Source organism: Callithrix jacchus, chromosome 15 (assembly GCF_049354715.1).
Source record: "Callithrix jacchus isolate 240 chromosome 15, calJac240_pri, whole genome shotgun sequence".
Classification (NCBI taxonomy): Eukaryota; Metazoa; Chordata; class Mammalia; order Primates; family Cebidae; genus Callithrix; species Callithrix jacchus.
The window spans coordinates 79,786,349-79,803,832 of record NC_133516.1 but is presented as its reverse complement, the minus strand read 5'-3'; the positions used below and the strand labels follow the sequence as shown (position 1 = coordinate 79,803,832).

General features: G+C 36.0%; 1 protein-coding gene across 16 annotated transcripts in view; it reads left to right on the top strand.

Annotated features, from left to right (window-relative positions):
- Positions 1-16,144, top strand: part of SEC22A (SEC22 homolog A, vesicle trafficking protein) — a 63,899-nt gene extending 47,755 nt beyond the window's left edge. For 15 of the 16 annotated variants that reach the window (XM_003734908.6, XM_017965183.4, XM_008982328.5 and 12 more), the window contains exons 7-8: positions 2,277-2,342; positions 13,552-16,144. In XM_003734908.6, coding sequence (XP_003734956.3) covers positions 2,277-2,342; positions 13,552-13,752 — 267 coding nt within the window. In that variant the 3' untranslated portion in view covers positions 13,753-16,144. Of the gene's footprint in view, positions 1-2,276; positions 2,343-6,083; positions 6,188-13,551 lie in introns of all 16 variants that reach the window. The other variant, XR_013527591.1, reaches the window with a different exon arrangement.
- The last annotated feature ends 1,340 nt before the right edge of the window (positions 16,145-17,484 follow it).

The following is a 17,484-nucleotide window of genomic DNA, read 5'->3' as shown; positions in this document are numbered from 1 at the left end:
TCTCTAGGCAGAATTAAATGTGTCTCCAGTGGGCTCCCTTAGTATCATCTACACACACCTGTGCCATCAGTTACCACTTCGGGTGGTAATTATTGATTTATGTATCTGCCTTCTTAATTAGAGTGAGCTCCTTAAGTTGGTGTAGACTAACTCTTTTCTGTACTAGGGATAGTAACAAAGTACCTGGCTTGTAAATACTTAATAAATATTTATGACATGGAAGAATATGCTAATAGTCTTCTCTTTATCAAGTATAATTAAAGATTTTTCAAATGATGCAGACAGTAACCACAGTGAGAGAGGGGTTAATGAATGTTTCTGAATACTTACTATGTACCAGTAAATACTTTTCCTTGTATTTGCAAATGGTATTTCACTTACTCTCTGCAACTTTTATTTTTCAAAAGAGGAAATTAAAGTTAAGTAAGTGTCCCAGATTATAAGTAAAACTTTGAACCCAAGTTTGACTGACTCTAGAAATATGCTTCTCAGTATTTTAAAGGCAATTAAGGCCAGGCATGGCAGCTCATGTCTGTAATCCCAGAACTTTGGGAGGCTGAGGCAGCCAGATCACTTGAGGTCAGGAGTTCGAGACTAGCCTGGTTAACATGGTAAAACCACCTCTCTATTAAAAAATACAAAAATTGGCAGGGCATGGTGGTGGGTGCCTGTAATCCTAGCTACTTGGGAGGCTGAGGCAGGAGAATCACTTGAATCTGGGAAGCAGAGGTTGCAGTGAGCCAAGATTGCACCACTGTACTCCAGGCTGGGTGATAGAGCAATACTTAGTCTCAGTCAGTCAACCAATCAGTCAAAAAGATGATTAAGGGAGTTATAAAGTAAAAGCGTAAATTTAGGGAAAAAATACCATATCCAGCTGTAGGACAATAAATTATGGTATATCCCCACAATTAAAGGTTATATAGTCATTACAAAGTACGTGGTTGAGCGATATTTGCTGTCTTGGGAAAATGTTTATGATGTAATGTGAAGTACTAAAAGGTAGTATATAAAAGTATCAATTTTAAAAATATATATATACATACACAGAAAAGACTGGAAGGAACTACATGGAAAGGTTAGCAGTAATTTTTCCCAGAGTTGTAGTATTTATAGGTTATATTAATTTCTTCTTTGTATAATCTGTATTTTCCAGATTCTCTACAATGAACATGAACTTTTATAAAGAAAAAAAAGGTTATTTAAAAAGTAAAGGACTAAAGAAAAAATAAGCAGAAGTTATTTAAGGTTTTAGAATTATTAAACTGGAAAGGTTTCGTGTTGACCTTCCTTGCCTCTGGGGTGCAACTGGCCTAAGCATCCCAGACAGATGAATGGTTCCTATTTTAAGATCTTCTCACTAGGATAAGCCAGCTTTCCTCTGCCTTACAGTCAGTTCTGTTGCCCAATAGCCAGTGCAAAAGGAATTTTCCCTTTTTACTATTTTATGAAGACATGATCATACTCTTCTGTGTCTTATGGAAGTTTTCATTGTGTAAAGAGATTTTTTTTTTCTCTAATATAAGAAAAGGGCCAAATTAATGTTCTTGCCTGGCAGAAAAAAAAATTTAATGCTCCTGCCTGGACTTTATATTTTACTATATAAAAACATTGAAAGAGGTTGATAATGTAGATATTTAAGAAGAACCAAAAAGGAATGGGAAAGCATGAGTTGTTACATGTCTCCATTAGTTTTCAGAGACATTCTATGCATGAGGTATCTCTGTTTCCTCTAGGTGGCTGTTCTTGTAGCGTAGCATGCGAAACTGATTAGGCAGTTTTTCTCATTGGGATTTAGCACACTCTAGTGGACAGTAGCTTTTCAGTTTTCACAGTTTTAAAAAAATTCTATCAAATTACTTTATTGGACAATTCAGTGATACACTTACTAGTAGTAAAATTTGTCCGTATTTGAGTCAAGTAGTGACCGTAGTGAGCTGGAGTAACTTTGTTAGCCATTGGGGCATAACTTTTTAGTAGTAGGAGGAGAGGCTTTTAACATTATGTCAGAACTTTTCCCCAGTGGTTTTCATCTTCTGTTGGGTGGAATGAAACCAATGGCATAGCCAAAACATAGAGGAACACTTGTATCTCTACCCCACACTCTTTAGGTCTTAGAATGTATTTTATGTTTTCACTTTAGGACTGGAGAATTTTTATTTACCAGTTTTGTGACAATTTTGACTGTGCGTAAACATTATTTTATCCTGTATTAATGGATTGTTTTTGGAAATGGGCTTCTACCAGAAACAAAAATCTTTTATTTTGTTTTGCAGAGTGATGGTGATGATTTGAATTACATCATTGCATTTTTCCTTGGAACAGCAGCCTGCCTTTACCAGGTAGGTTTTCTTCCATTTTAAAGAAACACTTTACATTATTATTTCAGGTATCAATTCTAACAGTTGATTGTGCATTTTAAATGAATTATTAAAGCTCTGATTTCTTTGCCTGTTTTTAAATTTGAGCCTCTTTTAACTTTGTGACCTACATCTCCGTTTTGAGTGGACATAGATCTCACTGAACCTGATGTGAACTTTCTTCCTGTGCTGAGGCTTCAGCGGTGGTATGTCATCTGCCTATGGCAGTAAAGACTACTTCTAGGCCAGGTGTGGTGGCTCATACCTGTAATCCCAGTACTTTGGGAGGCCAAGGTGGCCAGGTCACTTGAGGTCAGGAGTTCAAGGCCAGCTGGCCAACATGGCGAAACTTCATCTCTACTAAAAATATAAAAATTAGCCAGGTGTGGTGTTGTGTGCCTGTAGTCCCAGCTCCTTGGGAGGCTAAGACGAGAATTGCCTGAACCCAGGAGGCAAAAGTTGCAGTGAGCAGAGATTGTGCCACTGCTCTCCAGCCTGGGTGACAGAGTGAGACTCAGTCTAAAAACAAAAACAAAAAAAATGGCTGCTGTATTTTTTGGTGGTTGATTATGCAACTTCCAGGTTCTGCTTGTACTCTAGGCTGAGGATTTTGTATTTTGGGGGAAGTCTTTAAATAGGGAATGGCACAGCAAAAGCAGGATTTTAGGATTCAATTTAGCTGTAATGAATAGAATGGACTATAAGAGCAGAGAGACTGGAAGCAAAGAAATTAGTCTGAAATTATGACTACAGGTAGAAAGTAATGAAAGCCAACATATGGTAATGGCAGTGGGGATAGAAAAAAATAGACATTGAGAAGGAAGACTCACTGGGACTTGAAGACTATGAAACTTAAAAAGGTAAGAGATTTTGCACCTGAGTGACATGGAGACTGACTGAAAGCACATTTCCCAGGCCAGAGGAGGCACACATTTTAGGAAAGGAAGTTACCAGTTACCCAAATGTAAGATTGTTAAAACATGTTGTAGCAAGCAAGGCTTTTTGATCTAACTTTTATAAGTGACACAATTTTTTTTGGCTTGAATAGAAAAAAACGTTACGAGCTGCAAATATAAGACTACCTAAAATTCAGTAGATGTCTTTGGGGACATATTTTGAATATGTGTATTTGACTGTTATGTAAAGGCATTAGACATTTTAGTTCCAGTGGCCCCATTTTTTAAAAAATTGCTTGATTTTCTTAACCATTTATATTATCTTCAGAAATTTTCTGTCAAATTTGGCAGATTTTATGATGAATGACATTTCATGGGGGAAATGTGAAACTTGTATTTGTTAATGTCACGTAGTGCTTTCATTTTATATGTCTCCTATTTTAATTTCTATCATCCTGCCACAAGAGGGACACCATCTCATTTTTTTTTAATGAGAAAACTGAGGCAGTTTCAGTGCTGTCCTGAGATCACATCAGAAAGCAGTAGAGTCAGGACTTAACTCTGAGCCTTCTGATTTTGAATATTGTGTTCTATCTACTGTATCATGCTGTTTATAGGCAAAATTCCTATTTGTGTAATTTTTATAATGTATTAAAGTTATAATTTTATAACTTGTGTACACTTGACCTCATTTTTTATCTAAAACAGCGAGGTATGTAAAATAATTTTATGAATAGTCAGTCTTGTAAAGTATAAATTTTGGTTGCTTTGTCTTAAGTAATTGTAAATGCTTAGTGATAATGGTGAAATGTATTGAGCTCTTATTTTGTGTTAAGCCCTTTATATTCATTGTATCATTAAATCCTCACAAAAAGGAGGATACATACCATTATATCCTGCTCACTGAGGTATAGACAGTTCTTATAGCTTGTTAGTGATTGCTGTGACTTCAGAGCACTTGACTACTAGGCTGTAGATAGGCACACCTCTGTTAACATTTTCCAGAACAGCCTGAAGTAGTTCTGAGAGTTGCCTCATGGTAAAGCAGTGTCACTCAGGTTTTTTACTTGAGAGAAGTAAACAAATTCATGCTTTAAAAAAGAAAAGCAGAAAACCAATTTCCTTCACATTGAAAGGCATGAAACTGCTTGCTTTCTAAATATGATGAACAGGGTGATGATAATGCTGTTTTATTCCCCACAGTGAAACTTAAGTAATTATGTTTTACCATATAACATGCTCTGTCTCTAGTTGTCAGGATATCTTTAAATCCCCTTTAGATCAGATCTGAAAAGCCATTACTACATGGTTTGTCACCTTTTTCTTCAGGATGCAGGTGTTTATGGAAGCCCAGAGCTCAGCCACATAGGATTAATCTTGATATGGAATATTTCAAATAGGAAAGCAAAGGATCAGTGAAGAAACTAGAGACTATTTCTGCTCCCTCAATGTTTTACTTTGAAAACTTCAAACTTTCAGAAACGTTGCAAGACAAGTATACTTTGAGTCATCAATTGTTACTATCTTGCAACACCTCCCTTATCTCACTCCCTCTATGTGTATACATATAGCATGTATAAACAGACCATCCCTGACTTGGAACTTTTTTATTTTATAATGATGTGAAAGTGATATGCATTCAGTAGAAACTATGTTTCAGGTACTCATTCCACCATTCTGGTTTCCAGCACACTATTCAATAAATTACATGAGACAATGAGCATGTTATAATAAAATAGACTTTGTATTAGATGATTTTGCCCAAATGTAGGCCAAAGTTAGTGTTCAGAGCGTGTTTAAGGTAGGCTAGGGTAAGCTATGATGTTTGGTAGGTTAATTGTATTAAATGCCTTTTTAACTTAGGATATTTTCAACTTATAATACCAGGATGTGACCCTATTGTAAGTCAAGGAACTTCTGTAGTTATTTATAAAGTAAGTTTCAGACATGTGTGTTTGGGTAAAACTGTTTCTCTAATTAAACTTTTTATTTTGGGATAACTGTAGATTCACATGGAGTTGCAAGAGAGATCTTATGTACTCTTTACCTGCTTTTCCCCAATGTTACCATCTTGCAAAACTGTATAAAACAGTATCACAACCAGAGTATTGATATCGATATAGTCAAGATACAGAACATTCCTCTCACCACAGGGATCCCTCATGTTGTCTTTTTATAGCCATATCCACTTCCTTCCTTAATCTCACCCTTCCTTGATCTCTAGCAATTACTAACACATTCTTCATGTCTATAATTTTCTTATTTTAAGGACATTATATAAATGGAATTATATAGCATGTAATTGGCGTAGTTCAGGATGCTGTAAGAAAATACTGTAGATTGAGTGGCTTAAACAGATATTTCTATCTCACAGTTCTGGTATCTGGGAAGTCCAATATCCAGATGCTGGCAGATCACATTCTTTCTGAGTGCCCTTTTCTGGGCTTGTGGATAACTGCCTTCTTAGTATATCCTCACCCAGAGAAAGTGCTGAGATCTCTTCCTCTTCTTATATGGTCATTGATTCCATTATGGGGGCTCCACCCTCATGACTTTATCTAAGCCTGATTACTTCCCAAAGGCCCCAGCTCCTAATACCATCACATTGGGGATTAAGGACTTAAACATTTGAATTTAGAAAGGACACAAACATTTAGTCTGTAACAGTAACCTTTTGTGATAGCCGTTTTTTAACTCAGCATAATTCTTTGGAGATTCAGTCAAGTTGTTGCATAATCGATTATTTATTGCTTTGTATTACTGAGTGGTATTCCATGATATGTATTCAGTGTAATATTCAATGATTTGTTCCTTTTTTTTTTTTAAGACAGGGTCTTGCTCTGTCATCCAGGCTGAAGTGCAGTTGTGCAAGTCATAGCCTTAGGCAATCAGTCCTCCCACCTCGACCCCCCCAAAGCTCTAGGGTTACAGGTATGAGCCACAACATCCAGCTTCATTTACCTATTGAAGGATATCTGAGTTGTTTTAAAATTTTGGCTATTATAAAGCTGCTTTAAACATTGATGTGCAGGTTTTTGTGTGGATGTAAGTCTTCACTTCTTCAAGTTAAATGCCTAGGAGTAAAATTGCCAGGTTATGTGGTAGTTTTATTAAGAAATTGAAAAACTGTTTTCCAGAGTAGGTGTACCATTTTATATTCCTGCCAGCAATGTGTGAGTGATCTAGTTTCTCTGCATCCTCAACAGCATTTGGTACTGTCAGGTTTTTTTATTTTAGCCACTCTGATAAGTGTGTGGTGATAGCTCATTGTGGTTTTAACTTGCACTGTTTAACATGATGTTAAACATTGTTTCATGTATTTGTCATTTTATATTATCTTCAGTGAAATGTTTACATCTTTTGCATATATTCTAATTGAATTGTTTTTTTCACTGTTTCTCTTAATGAGTTGTTTTTTTTTATATATACAATTGACCCTTTACATCTCTGGGTTCTGCATCCATGGATTAAACCAACCATGGATTGAAAATATTTGGAAAAAAATTGCATCTGTACTGAACATGTACAGGCTTTTATTTCTTGTTATTCCCTAAAGAATATAGTATAACAGCATTTACAATGGATTAGGTATTGTAAGTAATCTAGAGATTATTTAAAGTATACAGGAGAATGTGCATAAGTTAAATGCAAGTACTATGCCATTTTATATCAGAGACTTGAGCATCCACAAATTTTGATATCTCCGGGAGGTCCTGAAACCAATCCCCTATGGATACTGAGGGAAAACTATTCTAGATACTAGTCCATTGTCAGAAAGGAAGTGTGCAGGTGTCCTTTCCCAGTCTGTGTGTGTGTGTGTGTGTTTTTTTTTTTTAAGTTTCAGATCAGTCTATATCTTGTCTTTGCATCCTCTTAACATGGTTTTTCACAGAACAAAAGTTTTTAATTTTGATAAAGTTCAGTTGATCAATTTTTTCTTTTATGGGTCATGCTAATCAATGAGAGCTTGTTATGTTGCTCAGGTTGGCCTTGAACTCATGGCCTCGCCTCCTCAAGTGCCAGGACAACTGGCCAGAGCCACTGCGGCCCCCAGGGCATGCTTATGTTGGTCAAGGCTAAGAGCTCTTTGCCTAGCCTAAGTTTCTCTACTATATTTTTTCTAGACCTTCATTTATTTACTTACTTACTTATTTATTTTTTTTGAGACGGAGTTTCGCTCTTGTTACCCAGGCTGGAGTGCAATGGCGCGATCTTGGCTCAGCGCAACCTCCGCCTCCTGGGTTCAAGCAATTCTCCTGCCTCAGCCTCCCGAGTAGCTGGGACTACAGGTGCGCACCACCATGCCCAGCTAATTTTTTTTGTATTTTTAGTAGAGACAGGGTTTCACTGTTTTGACCAGGATGGTCGTGATCTCTTGACCTCGTGATCCATCCGCCTCGGCCTCCCAAAGTGCTGGGATTATAGGCGTGAGCCACCGCCTTTTTCTAGACCTTTTTTTATGGTTTTATATTTTACATTTATGATCCATTTTGAGCTAATTTTTGTATGAGATACGAGACTTAGATAGTTTAAATCAAGGGGTTTTTTTTTTTTGCTTATATTGCTCCAGCACCAGGTATGGCAAAGGCCATTCTTTTCCTCCATTAAACTGCTTTTGCTCCTTTGCAAAAAAAATCAGCTGGACATACTTGTGTGAGATTACTTCTGGGTTCTGTGTGTGTTTTTTTCCCTTCCTGGTGTACCACATAGTCTTGATACTGTAGTAGTATAATAAATCATAAATTAAATTTTCTTATATAGCTATTCAAATTATGTTTCATGTTGACTGAATTTATGGTAGTTTGTATTTTTTAAGGAAATGGTCCCTGTCATCTAAGTGATCAAATTTATGTGTTTAGAGTTGGTTGTAGTGTTCTTTTACTGGCCTTTTTATGTCTGCAGGTCTGTAGTGATACCTGTTTCATTCCTTGTAATGGTAATTTGCATCTTCTCTTTTTTTCTGTGTCAGTCTTGTTAACTGTATTGATCTTTTCAAGAACCAGATTTTTGTTTTATTGTTTTTTCTAGTTTCAATTTTATTGATTTCTGCTTTTGCTTTTACTATTTTCTTCCATATGCCTGTTTTGCATTTATTTTGTTTTTTTCTAGGTTCTTGAAGTAGGAGCTTTCATGATTGGTTTGAGAATTTTCTTTTTTATAATGTATGCACTAACTCTTCAAGATTTCCATCTTAGCACTTCTTTAGCTATATTCCATAAATTTTGATATGTTGTATTTTCATTTTCATTTCAATTTTTTAAAATTTCCGTAAGACTTCCTGTTTGACCTATGAATTATTTAGAATCACACTGTTTCGCTTCTAAATGTTTAAAGATTTTCTTATCTTTCCATTGTTGATTTCTAGTTTGATTCCATTGTGATCAGAGAACACGCATTGTATGATTTCATTTCTTTTAAATTTGTTGAGGTTTCTTTTATGGCTCCAAAATATGGTCTGTCTTATCATATGTTTCATAGTCACTTGAACAGAATGTACATTCTGCTATTATTGAGTGAGTGTGTTCTATAAATGTTTAGATCATGTTGCTTGGTATTGTCAAGTTCTATATTCTTGCTGATTTTCTGTCTAGTGTTATGCTAGTTGGCTAGAGAAGAGTACTGGATTATAGATTTTTCCATTTTGTACTTCAGTTCTATTTTGCCTCATATGTTTTGTAGCTATGTTGTTTGGCTCATACAGATTTAGGATTGCTGTGTATCTTCTGGGTGGGTGGGCCCATTTATCATTATATAATGTTTTCCTCTGTCCCTGGTTATTTTCTTTGCTTTGAAATATTTTGGTATTTATCTGATATCAATGTAGCCACTTTTGCTTTCTTTTGATTACTGTTTATATGATATATCCTCTTCCATCCTTTACTTTTAACTTTCCTATATGATATGAAGTGAGTTTCTGACAGTGTAAAGTTGATTCATGTTTTTTAATCCACCCTGCCAATCTCTGTCTTTTCATTGCTGTATTTAAGTCATATATAGTTAACACAGTATGGATGTGTTAGAGCTTATTTTTAGTTTTGTTTTTCATTTTTCTGGTTTTTTTTTCTTTATCTTCCTGTGGGTTACTTTAACATTTTAAAAGAATTCCATTTCAGTTTATCTGTAGTATTTTTGAGTGTATCTCTTTGTATAGCTTTTTAGGTGTCAACATTTTAGTAATTCAAGACACCTCCCTAGATGTGTTTGTTTTTGCCCTCCCCCATTGATAATTGGCTCAGCTATTGCCTCTACATATATTTAGAACCACATTACACAGTGTTTTAATGATTTTTGTTTTAACTATTAAACATAATTAAGAAAACTCAAGAGGAAAAAGAAAGCCTATTGTATTTACCTATATTTTTGCATACCGTGTCCTTTTTTTTCTTTCCCAATGTTTCGGGATTTCTTCTTTTTATTGTTTTCTATTTAGAGAACTTCCTCTAACAATTCTTTTATGGGATATTGGCTAGCAACAAATTCTCTTAATCTTGCAACTGAGAAATGTTTTTATTTTCCTTTTATTCCTAAAGGATATTTTTGTTCAATACAGAATTCTGGATTTGGCAGCATTTTTTTTCTTTCAGCACTTGAGAAATATTCTTTTTTTCTGGCCTCTGTGATTTCTGATGAGAATCCCACTGTCTTGTTACTGATGAAAAATGAATTGTCTTGTTACTCTCAAGTGAAGGTGGATGCCCAAAGTCCCAAGGGTTCTCCACCGACATCACAGTAAGAGGGTAGAGGAGGGGCTCATTGCCATCTAGTGGGAATGAAAGTCCTGGCTTCTACCTGTCTTTTCTGAAACCATGCTGAAGGGTTAGAACATCTGCTTACAATGTTCTTGGCTCTCTACTCAACATTTGATGGTATGGGTATGGGTGGGTCACAGGCTGTGTGTGTGTGTGTGTGTGTGTGTGTGTGTGTGTGTGAGATATTTGGCTAGAGTATAATAGTTACTGTTGAAAAGTTTTCTGTCTTGCTAAGGTGCTCTTTCCTGGTCTTTTACTAGAGGGACAGCAAGATCTTATTGAGGGTTTTGTTATTGTTGTTGTTTGTTTTGATATGCATGCATTGGCATTTCTAGTTGCCAGCTTCTCCAGCTCCGAGTCAGGCATATATGAAGCAAAAAAGAAAACTCAGAGAACCTACCACTGTGTCATTCCTTGGATCTCAAGATCCTCTATTTGTCTTGCTTTTTCTCCACAGTTCAGAGTCTTCTTATGCTTATTTTACATATACTGTTCAGTGTTTATAGTTGTACTTAGTGGAAGAAATAGGGAAAAGTGTGTCTACTCCATCTTCCCAGAGACAGAAGTCCCTGAGCAGTTGTTTTTAAAGTAAGTTACAGGCATCACGATATTTCACCTTAAAATACTTCATGATGTATCTTCTACAAACACAGACATTGGGCCAGGCACGGTGGCTCACGCCTATAATCCCAGCACTTTGGGAGGAATAGGCGGGCGGGTCACCTGAGGTCAGAAGTTCAAGACCAGCTTGGCCAACATGGTAAAACCCCATCTCTACCAAAAATACGAAAATTAGCTGGGGGTGGTGGCAGGTGCCTATAGTCTTAGCTACTCGGGAGGCTGAGGCATGAGAATTGCTGTAACCCAGGAGGCAGAGGTTGCAGCGAGTCAAGATCACATCATTGTACTCCAGCCTGGACAAGAGCAAAACTCTGTCTCAAAAAAAAAAAACAAAAACAAAAAGAACACAGACTTCTTTCTACATAGCTAGGACTTCATATCATATCTAAGACTATAACATTGATACAATATTATCTAATATAGGATAGCTATTCAGATTATTTCAGTTGTATCCAAAATGTTTTTTGTGGCTATATTTCCCCTGATCCAGGATTATGCATTTCATTTGGTTGTCCTCTATCTTTTGAGCTATGATACAGTCTCCCAGCCTTTTATTGTTGTTCTATTTTATATTGGGTTTGTCTTTCATAACATTGACTTTTTTAAGAGTTTAGGCAAGTACCATATAAAATGACCCACAATCTAGATTAGTCTGTTAACTCCTGACATGCATACCATGTCAGGTTATGGTTAAATATTCTAATTTAAAAGGATTGAGGTTAAATATTCTGGCAACAGTACTATATAGTATAATATGCTGACTATCTGTCATTGCATCAGTCATAAGTTTGATCATTTGGTTAAGATGGTGTCTACCAGATCTCCATTGCAAAGATATCTTTTTCTTCTTTGTAATTAATAAGTAATATGTGGGGTAGAGACCATTATTTTAAAAGCCCCAGAAAACCATGAATCAAATATATGTATTTTTTAATTACCAGAAGAGCTAGCTTATTTTGACAGTAGGATTCCAAGCAATAAATACAGTTAGAAAAATGGAAATACAAAATCACCGTTAAGCAAACACCACAGTAATCATTATTGCAGGCAAGAATTATTAATGGATACTAAAATTAGTGGGCAGAAGTATGATGAGATAAGATATTCACATAATCTCAATTCCCTGTCCCCAAAACACTTAATAATTGTAAAGGGAATAGATACCACCTTATTAAATGATCTAATTTAGCATCATCAGTAATAACCCGTATTGCGTATCACCTCTGTGGTATTTTTGCCAAAATTGCATAACCTCATTTCAAAGTTGACAAAACATCAGACATATATAAAATGACATTAAAATGTTCCAAGTTGAGGAACATTCCTACAACATAATGGATTAATACTCTTCAAGACTGTCAAGGGCATGAAAATTTTTTTTTTAAAAAAAGGAAGAGCTGTTACAGATTGGAATAGGCATGACAACTAATGCAATACAGAATCCCAGATTAGATTCTGGGCCAGAAAAAGGACCCGAGTGGGACAGTTGGCAAAATCTGAATAAAGTCTGTAGATTAGCTAAGAGTATTGAATCAATGTTAATTTCTTGGTTTGATGATTATACTATGATTACATAAGAGGATAATGAGGGAACAGGGTGAAGAGTATATAGGAACTATTTTAGCATCTTTAAATCTAAAATTATTCCAAAAGAAAAAGCTATATTTTTTCAATCTTTTATGGTGAAAATTACTGATAAAAGAAATACTTCCAATTCATTTTGCTTGGATAGCAGCCTTCTTTTTAAGTAAACAAAGTCCAAATTTGTATAAGAACTAAACATGTTTAACAAAACATTGTCACATTCTTTCTGTATTATAACAGACACTGGAATGTCCTTCCCATTCTGAAGCATAGATACAGTTCACAGAGAGACCTGGGCTTTTCTCTTTAGACTTTGTGATACCTATATTTACCAGATTATGAATTTTAGACATCACAGTTCACTCAACACATTGAGCACTTACTATGTCCCAGGCATTGCTCTGGGCACTAGAGATAAATGAGTAAATAACAGTAAAAAAAAAAATCTCATGCCTAATGAATCTTAGATTCTATTGAAAGCCTATTAATGACAAAATAAATACATTTCTCAAGTATGTTTATAGTATGTTATGGAGGAAAATAAAGCAGTAGAGGGTGAATGCCAGGATGGGCAGGGGTGGTGTGGGAGAGCACTTTCTTTACTATTTTATCTAAAATAGCACCCACTATCATTCTCTATCCCTTTTCCTGCTTTCTCTCATTCAAGATATAACTATTTGATATTATATATTTAAAATACATTTATAATTCTTCCCCATTAAAATTTAGTATCTGTGTGAACAAGGGCTTTGTTTTACCCACAACCGAAGAACAATGCCTGATTTATAGCAGGCCCTCAATAAATATTTGTTGAATGAATTCTTCCTCAAATGTTCAGTCAGTTGCTGTACCTAGCATAGTTCCTTGTACTCACTCAATGGGGGACTAGTAAAATTTGGTGGATTTCATTAATACTCAGATTCAGGTTCTATAAGAGCCCATTTTGTAGAATAGCTTGTATGTGCTTTTTGTACTTTTCTGGGTGAGAATGGAACCCCTGCAGACCCTGGGAATGCTTCTTAGTTGCCTGCCACCATGAGGAATTTCCCCAGCCTGTTTGCAAGGGAGTCATTTCATTGTACTTCCATTTAAAATATGATACAAATGCTTTTCTTTTGAAAAATGAAAAACATAAGAGGAAAAGTCTTTCCCTTTCAAACTGTGGAACTTTCATAGCTGAATATATGTCTTTAGATATATGCTACATTATCTTATCCCTAGATAAAAAATACCCTTATCCATTTTTATAGTTTACTCTCTGGCCTGTTACAATTTTATATTAGAAATATCTGTTTCTTTTCCTGTAACCTTAATCATCTTTCATTTTTATATTTTGAACAGTGTTATTTGCTTGTCTACTACACCGGCTGGCGAAATGTCAAATCTTTTTTGACTTTTGGCTTAATCTGTCTATGCAACATGTATCTCTATGAACTGCGCAACCTCTGGCAGCTTTTCTTTCATGTGACTGTGGGAGCATTTGTTACACTACAGATCTGGCTAAGGCAAGCCCAGGGCAAGGCTCCCGACTATGATGTCTGACACCATCCTTCAGATCTATTGCGTTGGCTTCAGGGAGAAAAGGAGGAAACATACCATAACTGCCACTGTGATAAAGAAGCTCTTCCCCACAGAGGAGAAGCTCTGCTTTCTTTCTCTCCAACTTTCCTTTTTTAAAATCAGCATGGCATGCCTGTGAGCATGGAAGACCTGCTAGGAAAAGTCCTGTCAGAAGAATGTTGGCCATGAGATTATCATTCAGAGAAGGGGGAGATTTCTCTCTTCAAGGCCGTAACAGTGCAAGAACAGTCATATGCCATTGAAGACTTGGCCAGCAGTTCTGAATCCTTCCTGAAGAGTTCAAAAAATAGATGTTGTACTTGCTCTGAGGACCAGGCAGGAGGAACTCTACAACCTGCGTTTGCCTTTGCGAGGCATTAGTATAGACCAAATAAAAAGCTGCAGAAATTGGAAAGTTTGTTTTAAATAAATGACTGTGATAAATATCAGATTATTTGCACATTTATAGTACTAAGAGTTTATAAAGTCCAAGATAGTGTGAAATTGCTTTTTACTTTTATATCTTTGCTTGAATCTTAACTCTGGAAATCACCTGATACAAAAGAAGGCTGTGATGAGCTCATCTCTGGAACATCACAGGTATTGAAAATACAGTAATGTATGTTTCCTTTTTAATCCACATTTGTTGTTTCTTTTGAAATTACGTCTCAAAAATATGATTCAGACTATAGCCATTGTTTCCCAAACTTCAGTTTCTTAAGTACTACTTGTATTACTATTTTCTTAATATTTATCTTTTAAATTTTAAAGTTTTTTAAAAAATGAATCCTCCAAGTTGAAAACAAGTATCAATTTGCCATAAATAAAAGGTAACCACAAAATAAATAAGATGAACACAGAAAATGTTGTTCAGTTCTAGCTAGAAACTAATGCCTAGAAACGCTCTGAATCTGAGGCTCGCTCTTTGTGGCAGTGAGGATGTTACCAGCACCGTCGAGAGGTGCTGTCTCTGGAATAATCAGAGAATAAAAGGAAACTGTAAAGGGAATGACATTCTCACTGTGATTCAGCATTATTTTATGTTGTGTACTACTTAAAGACATCTTGTGTGCCACCAGTGGTATGGGTCCTGCACTATGGAAATACTTGACTGTACTAAGAATCAGAAGGTAGCTTTCCTAGCAACTCATTATTTTATGGCTTTGAGGAATTAACCCCCTAGTATCTGAGAGAACTTACTTGCTTTTTGATAATGTTTTAAAGATTGTTTAAGCAGTTGTGAATTAATAATATAGGAAGCACAGTTTGATTCCATTAGCAAAATCTTTGACTCTCATGGTTTTAGAAGCCATCTTCAAGAATGATTTTCCTTTGTTTAAAATATTTCAAACAAGGAATTCATAGGATACTGAAATTTGATGTCATACAGAAAAACAGTAGACCCCATTACATTGTAATTGTTGTTACTGGGCTCATTTATTAAGTAGAAGAAATAGTCCAGACGATAAAGTCAGTGAACTGTGTTGTTTGCGTGAACCAGTATTTGCGGATCTGTCTAGAACTATAAAATCCTGCTTAACTAGAACGTTGGTGGGCACTCTCCTTTTAGAAGAATGAGGTAAAAGGAAGACAATAAGCTTATGATATCAGGAATTCATGTAAAACTAGAAACACTAGTTTGCTCCAGTTTTCTGCTCTAACAAGCCTACTCTGAAATTATGCATATTCTGAGAGATACCCCAAGGCATCACAAGATCCTAAATCATCAAAACACCATTGAATTGTGTTGGGCATTTTGTAGCCTGGAAAGCAAAGTGGTTCCATTTAGAAAGTTTTTCAGGTCAGGCACGGTGGCTCACACCTGTAATCCCAGCTCTTTGGGATCAGGAGTTTGAGAACCAGCCTAGCCAACATGGTAAAACATCATCTCTACTAAAAATACAAACATTAGCTGGACATGGTGGCATGTGCCTTTACTCCCAGCTACTCAAGAGGCTCAGGCACGAGAACTGTTTGAACCTGGGAGGTGGAAGACTTAATGCATTTAAGTCTTTAATTCTAATATATATATATTAGAAATGTTTTCTGAACTAATGGATAAAACAGGTTGTTTTTTTTTTAAATAGTCAACTGGAAAGTTGGAGCATCCTGGTTAATTGAGATTTTGCTCTGTATTGGTACAGCGTGTACCCGTTTGGTTCAGGAGCTACCTCCTTGTCATTGAATTGATGAGTTATAATGTTTGGTATTCAGATACAATCAGCAAGAACACTTGAAAACTCCTCGCCAGTTATTTTTAAAGGCTTACTTTGTTTTTTGTTTTTATTTTTTCACTGGCTATTTTGGATAAGAGAATGTTTACATTTTAATGTAAAAAAAATGAAAACATGTATAAACGTTTTATGTATAGAAATGTTTTCTTTCATTATTTGGTGCCTGTATCTCTGAGCATTATCATTTCCCCACCTGTATCATGTTGCCCCTCTCCCCCCAAAAAAACCATACTGAATTTGGAGAGAAACTGGTGTAAAGAAATCCTTAGGCTCTTTAGAAAGAATCACTTTAGGCCTCCAAGGTGTATGATCTTCTGTTTATATTGCACTTTTACTTCTAAGAACAAGTCTGAATTTATCTCCTTATAGTGAGTTTTGTAGCATAGGAGCAGTAGTAGCTGCCCTCATGCTGAGGGAGGACACAGAAGTGATCAGATGGTAATAACTTGCCCAGCTCACATAGCTGAGCACACACAACCCTAATCTCCTAGTACAGGGTTCTTTGCACTAGCATGGAACTAATGAAGGTGGCCAGTGTCAGATTCAGGGAATATACTGTTCTCGGTAAAGCCAAGGAATTGAGGTCTTCGGAAATTGGTGAGTCCAGGCCTGCTGCTGGGGTATTTTATCCTAATAGGTATATTTTATTTTAATTTAGATAATTCCTAAATACTGCTTTTTGATTGAGGTATACCAGGAGAGCAAAGATACCTTCTTTTATATACTCAAAGTAATTGCAACATTTGCTTGCTTGCTTTTTTCGGTCTGTATTTGAAATGTATTTTTTTTATTACACTTTAAGTTCTAGGGTACATGTACAGAACATGCAGATGTGTTACATAGGTATACACGTGTCATGGTGATATACTGCACCCATCAACCCATCATCTACATTAGGTATTCCTCCTTTTATCCCTCCCCTAGCTCCCCACCTACCAACAGGCCCCAGTGTGCAATGTTCCCCTCCCTGTGTCCATGCGTTCATTGTTAAACTCCCACTTATGAGTGAGAACATATGGTGTTTGGTTTTCTGTTCTTGTGTCAGTTTGCTGATAATGATGGTTTCCAGCTTCATCCATGTTCCTGCAAAGGACATGAACTTATCCTTTTTTATGGCTGCATAGTATTCCATGGTGTATATGTGCCACATTTTCTTTATCCACTCTAACACTGATCGGTATTTGGGTTGGTTTCAAGTCTTTCTTATTGTGAACAGTGCCACAATAAACATATATGTGCATGTATCTTTATAGTAGAATGATTTATAATCCTTTGGGTATATACCCAGTAATGGGATTGCTGGGTCAAATGGTATTTCTAGTTCCAGATCCTTGAGGAATCGCCACACTGTCTTCCATAAGGGTTGAACTAATTTACACTCTCACCAACAGTGTAAAAGCATTCTGATTTCTCCACATCTTCTCCAGCATCTGTTGTCTCCTAACTTTTTAATAATTACCATTCTAACTGGCATGAGATG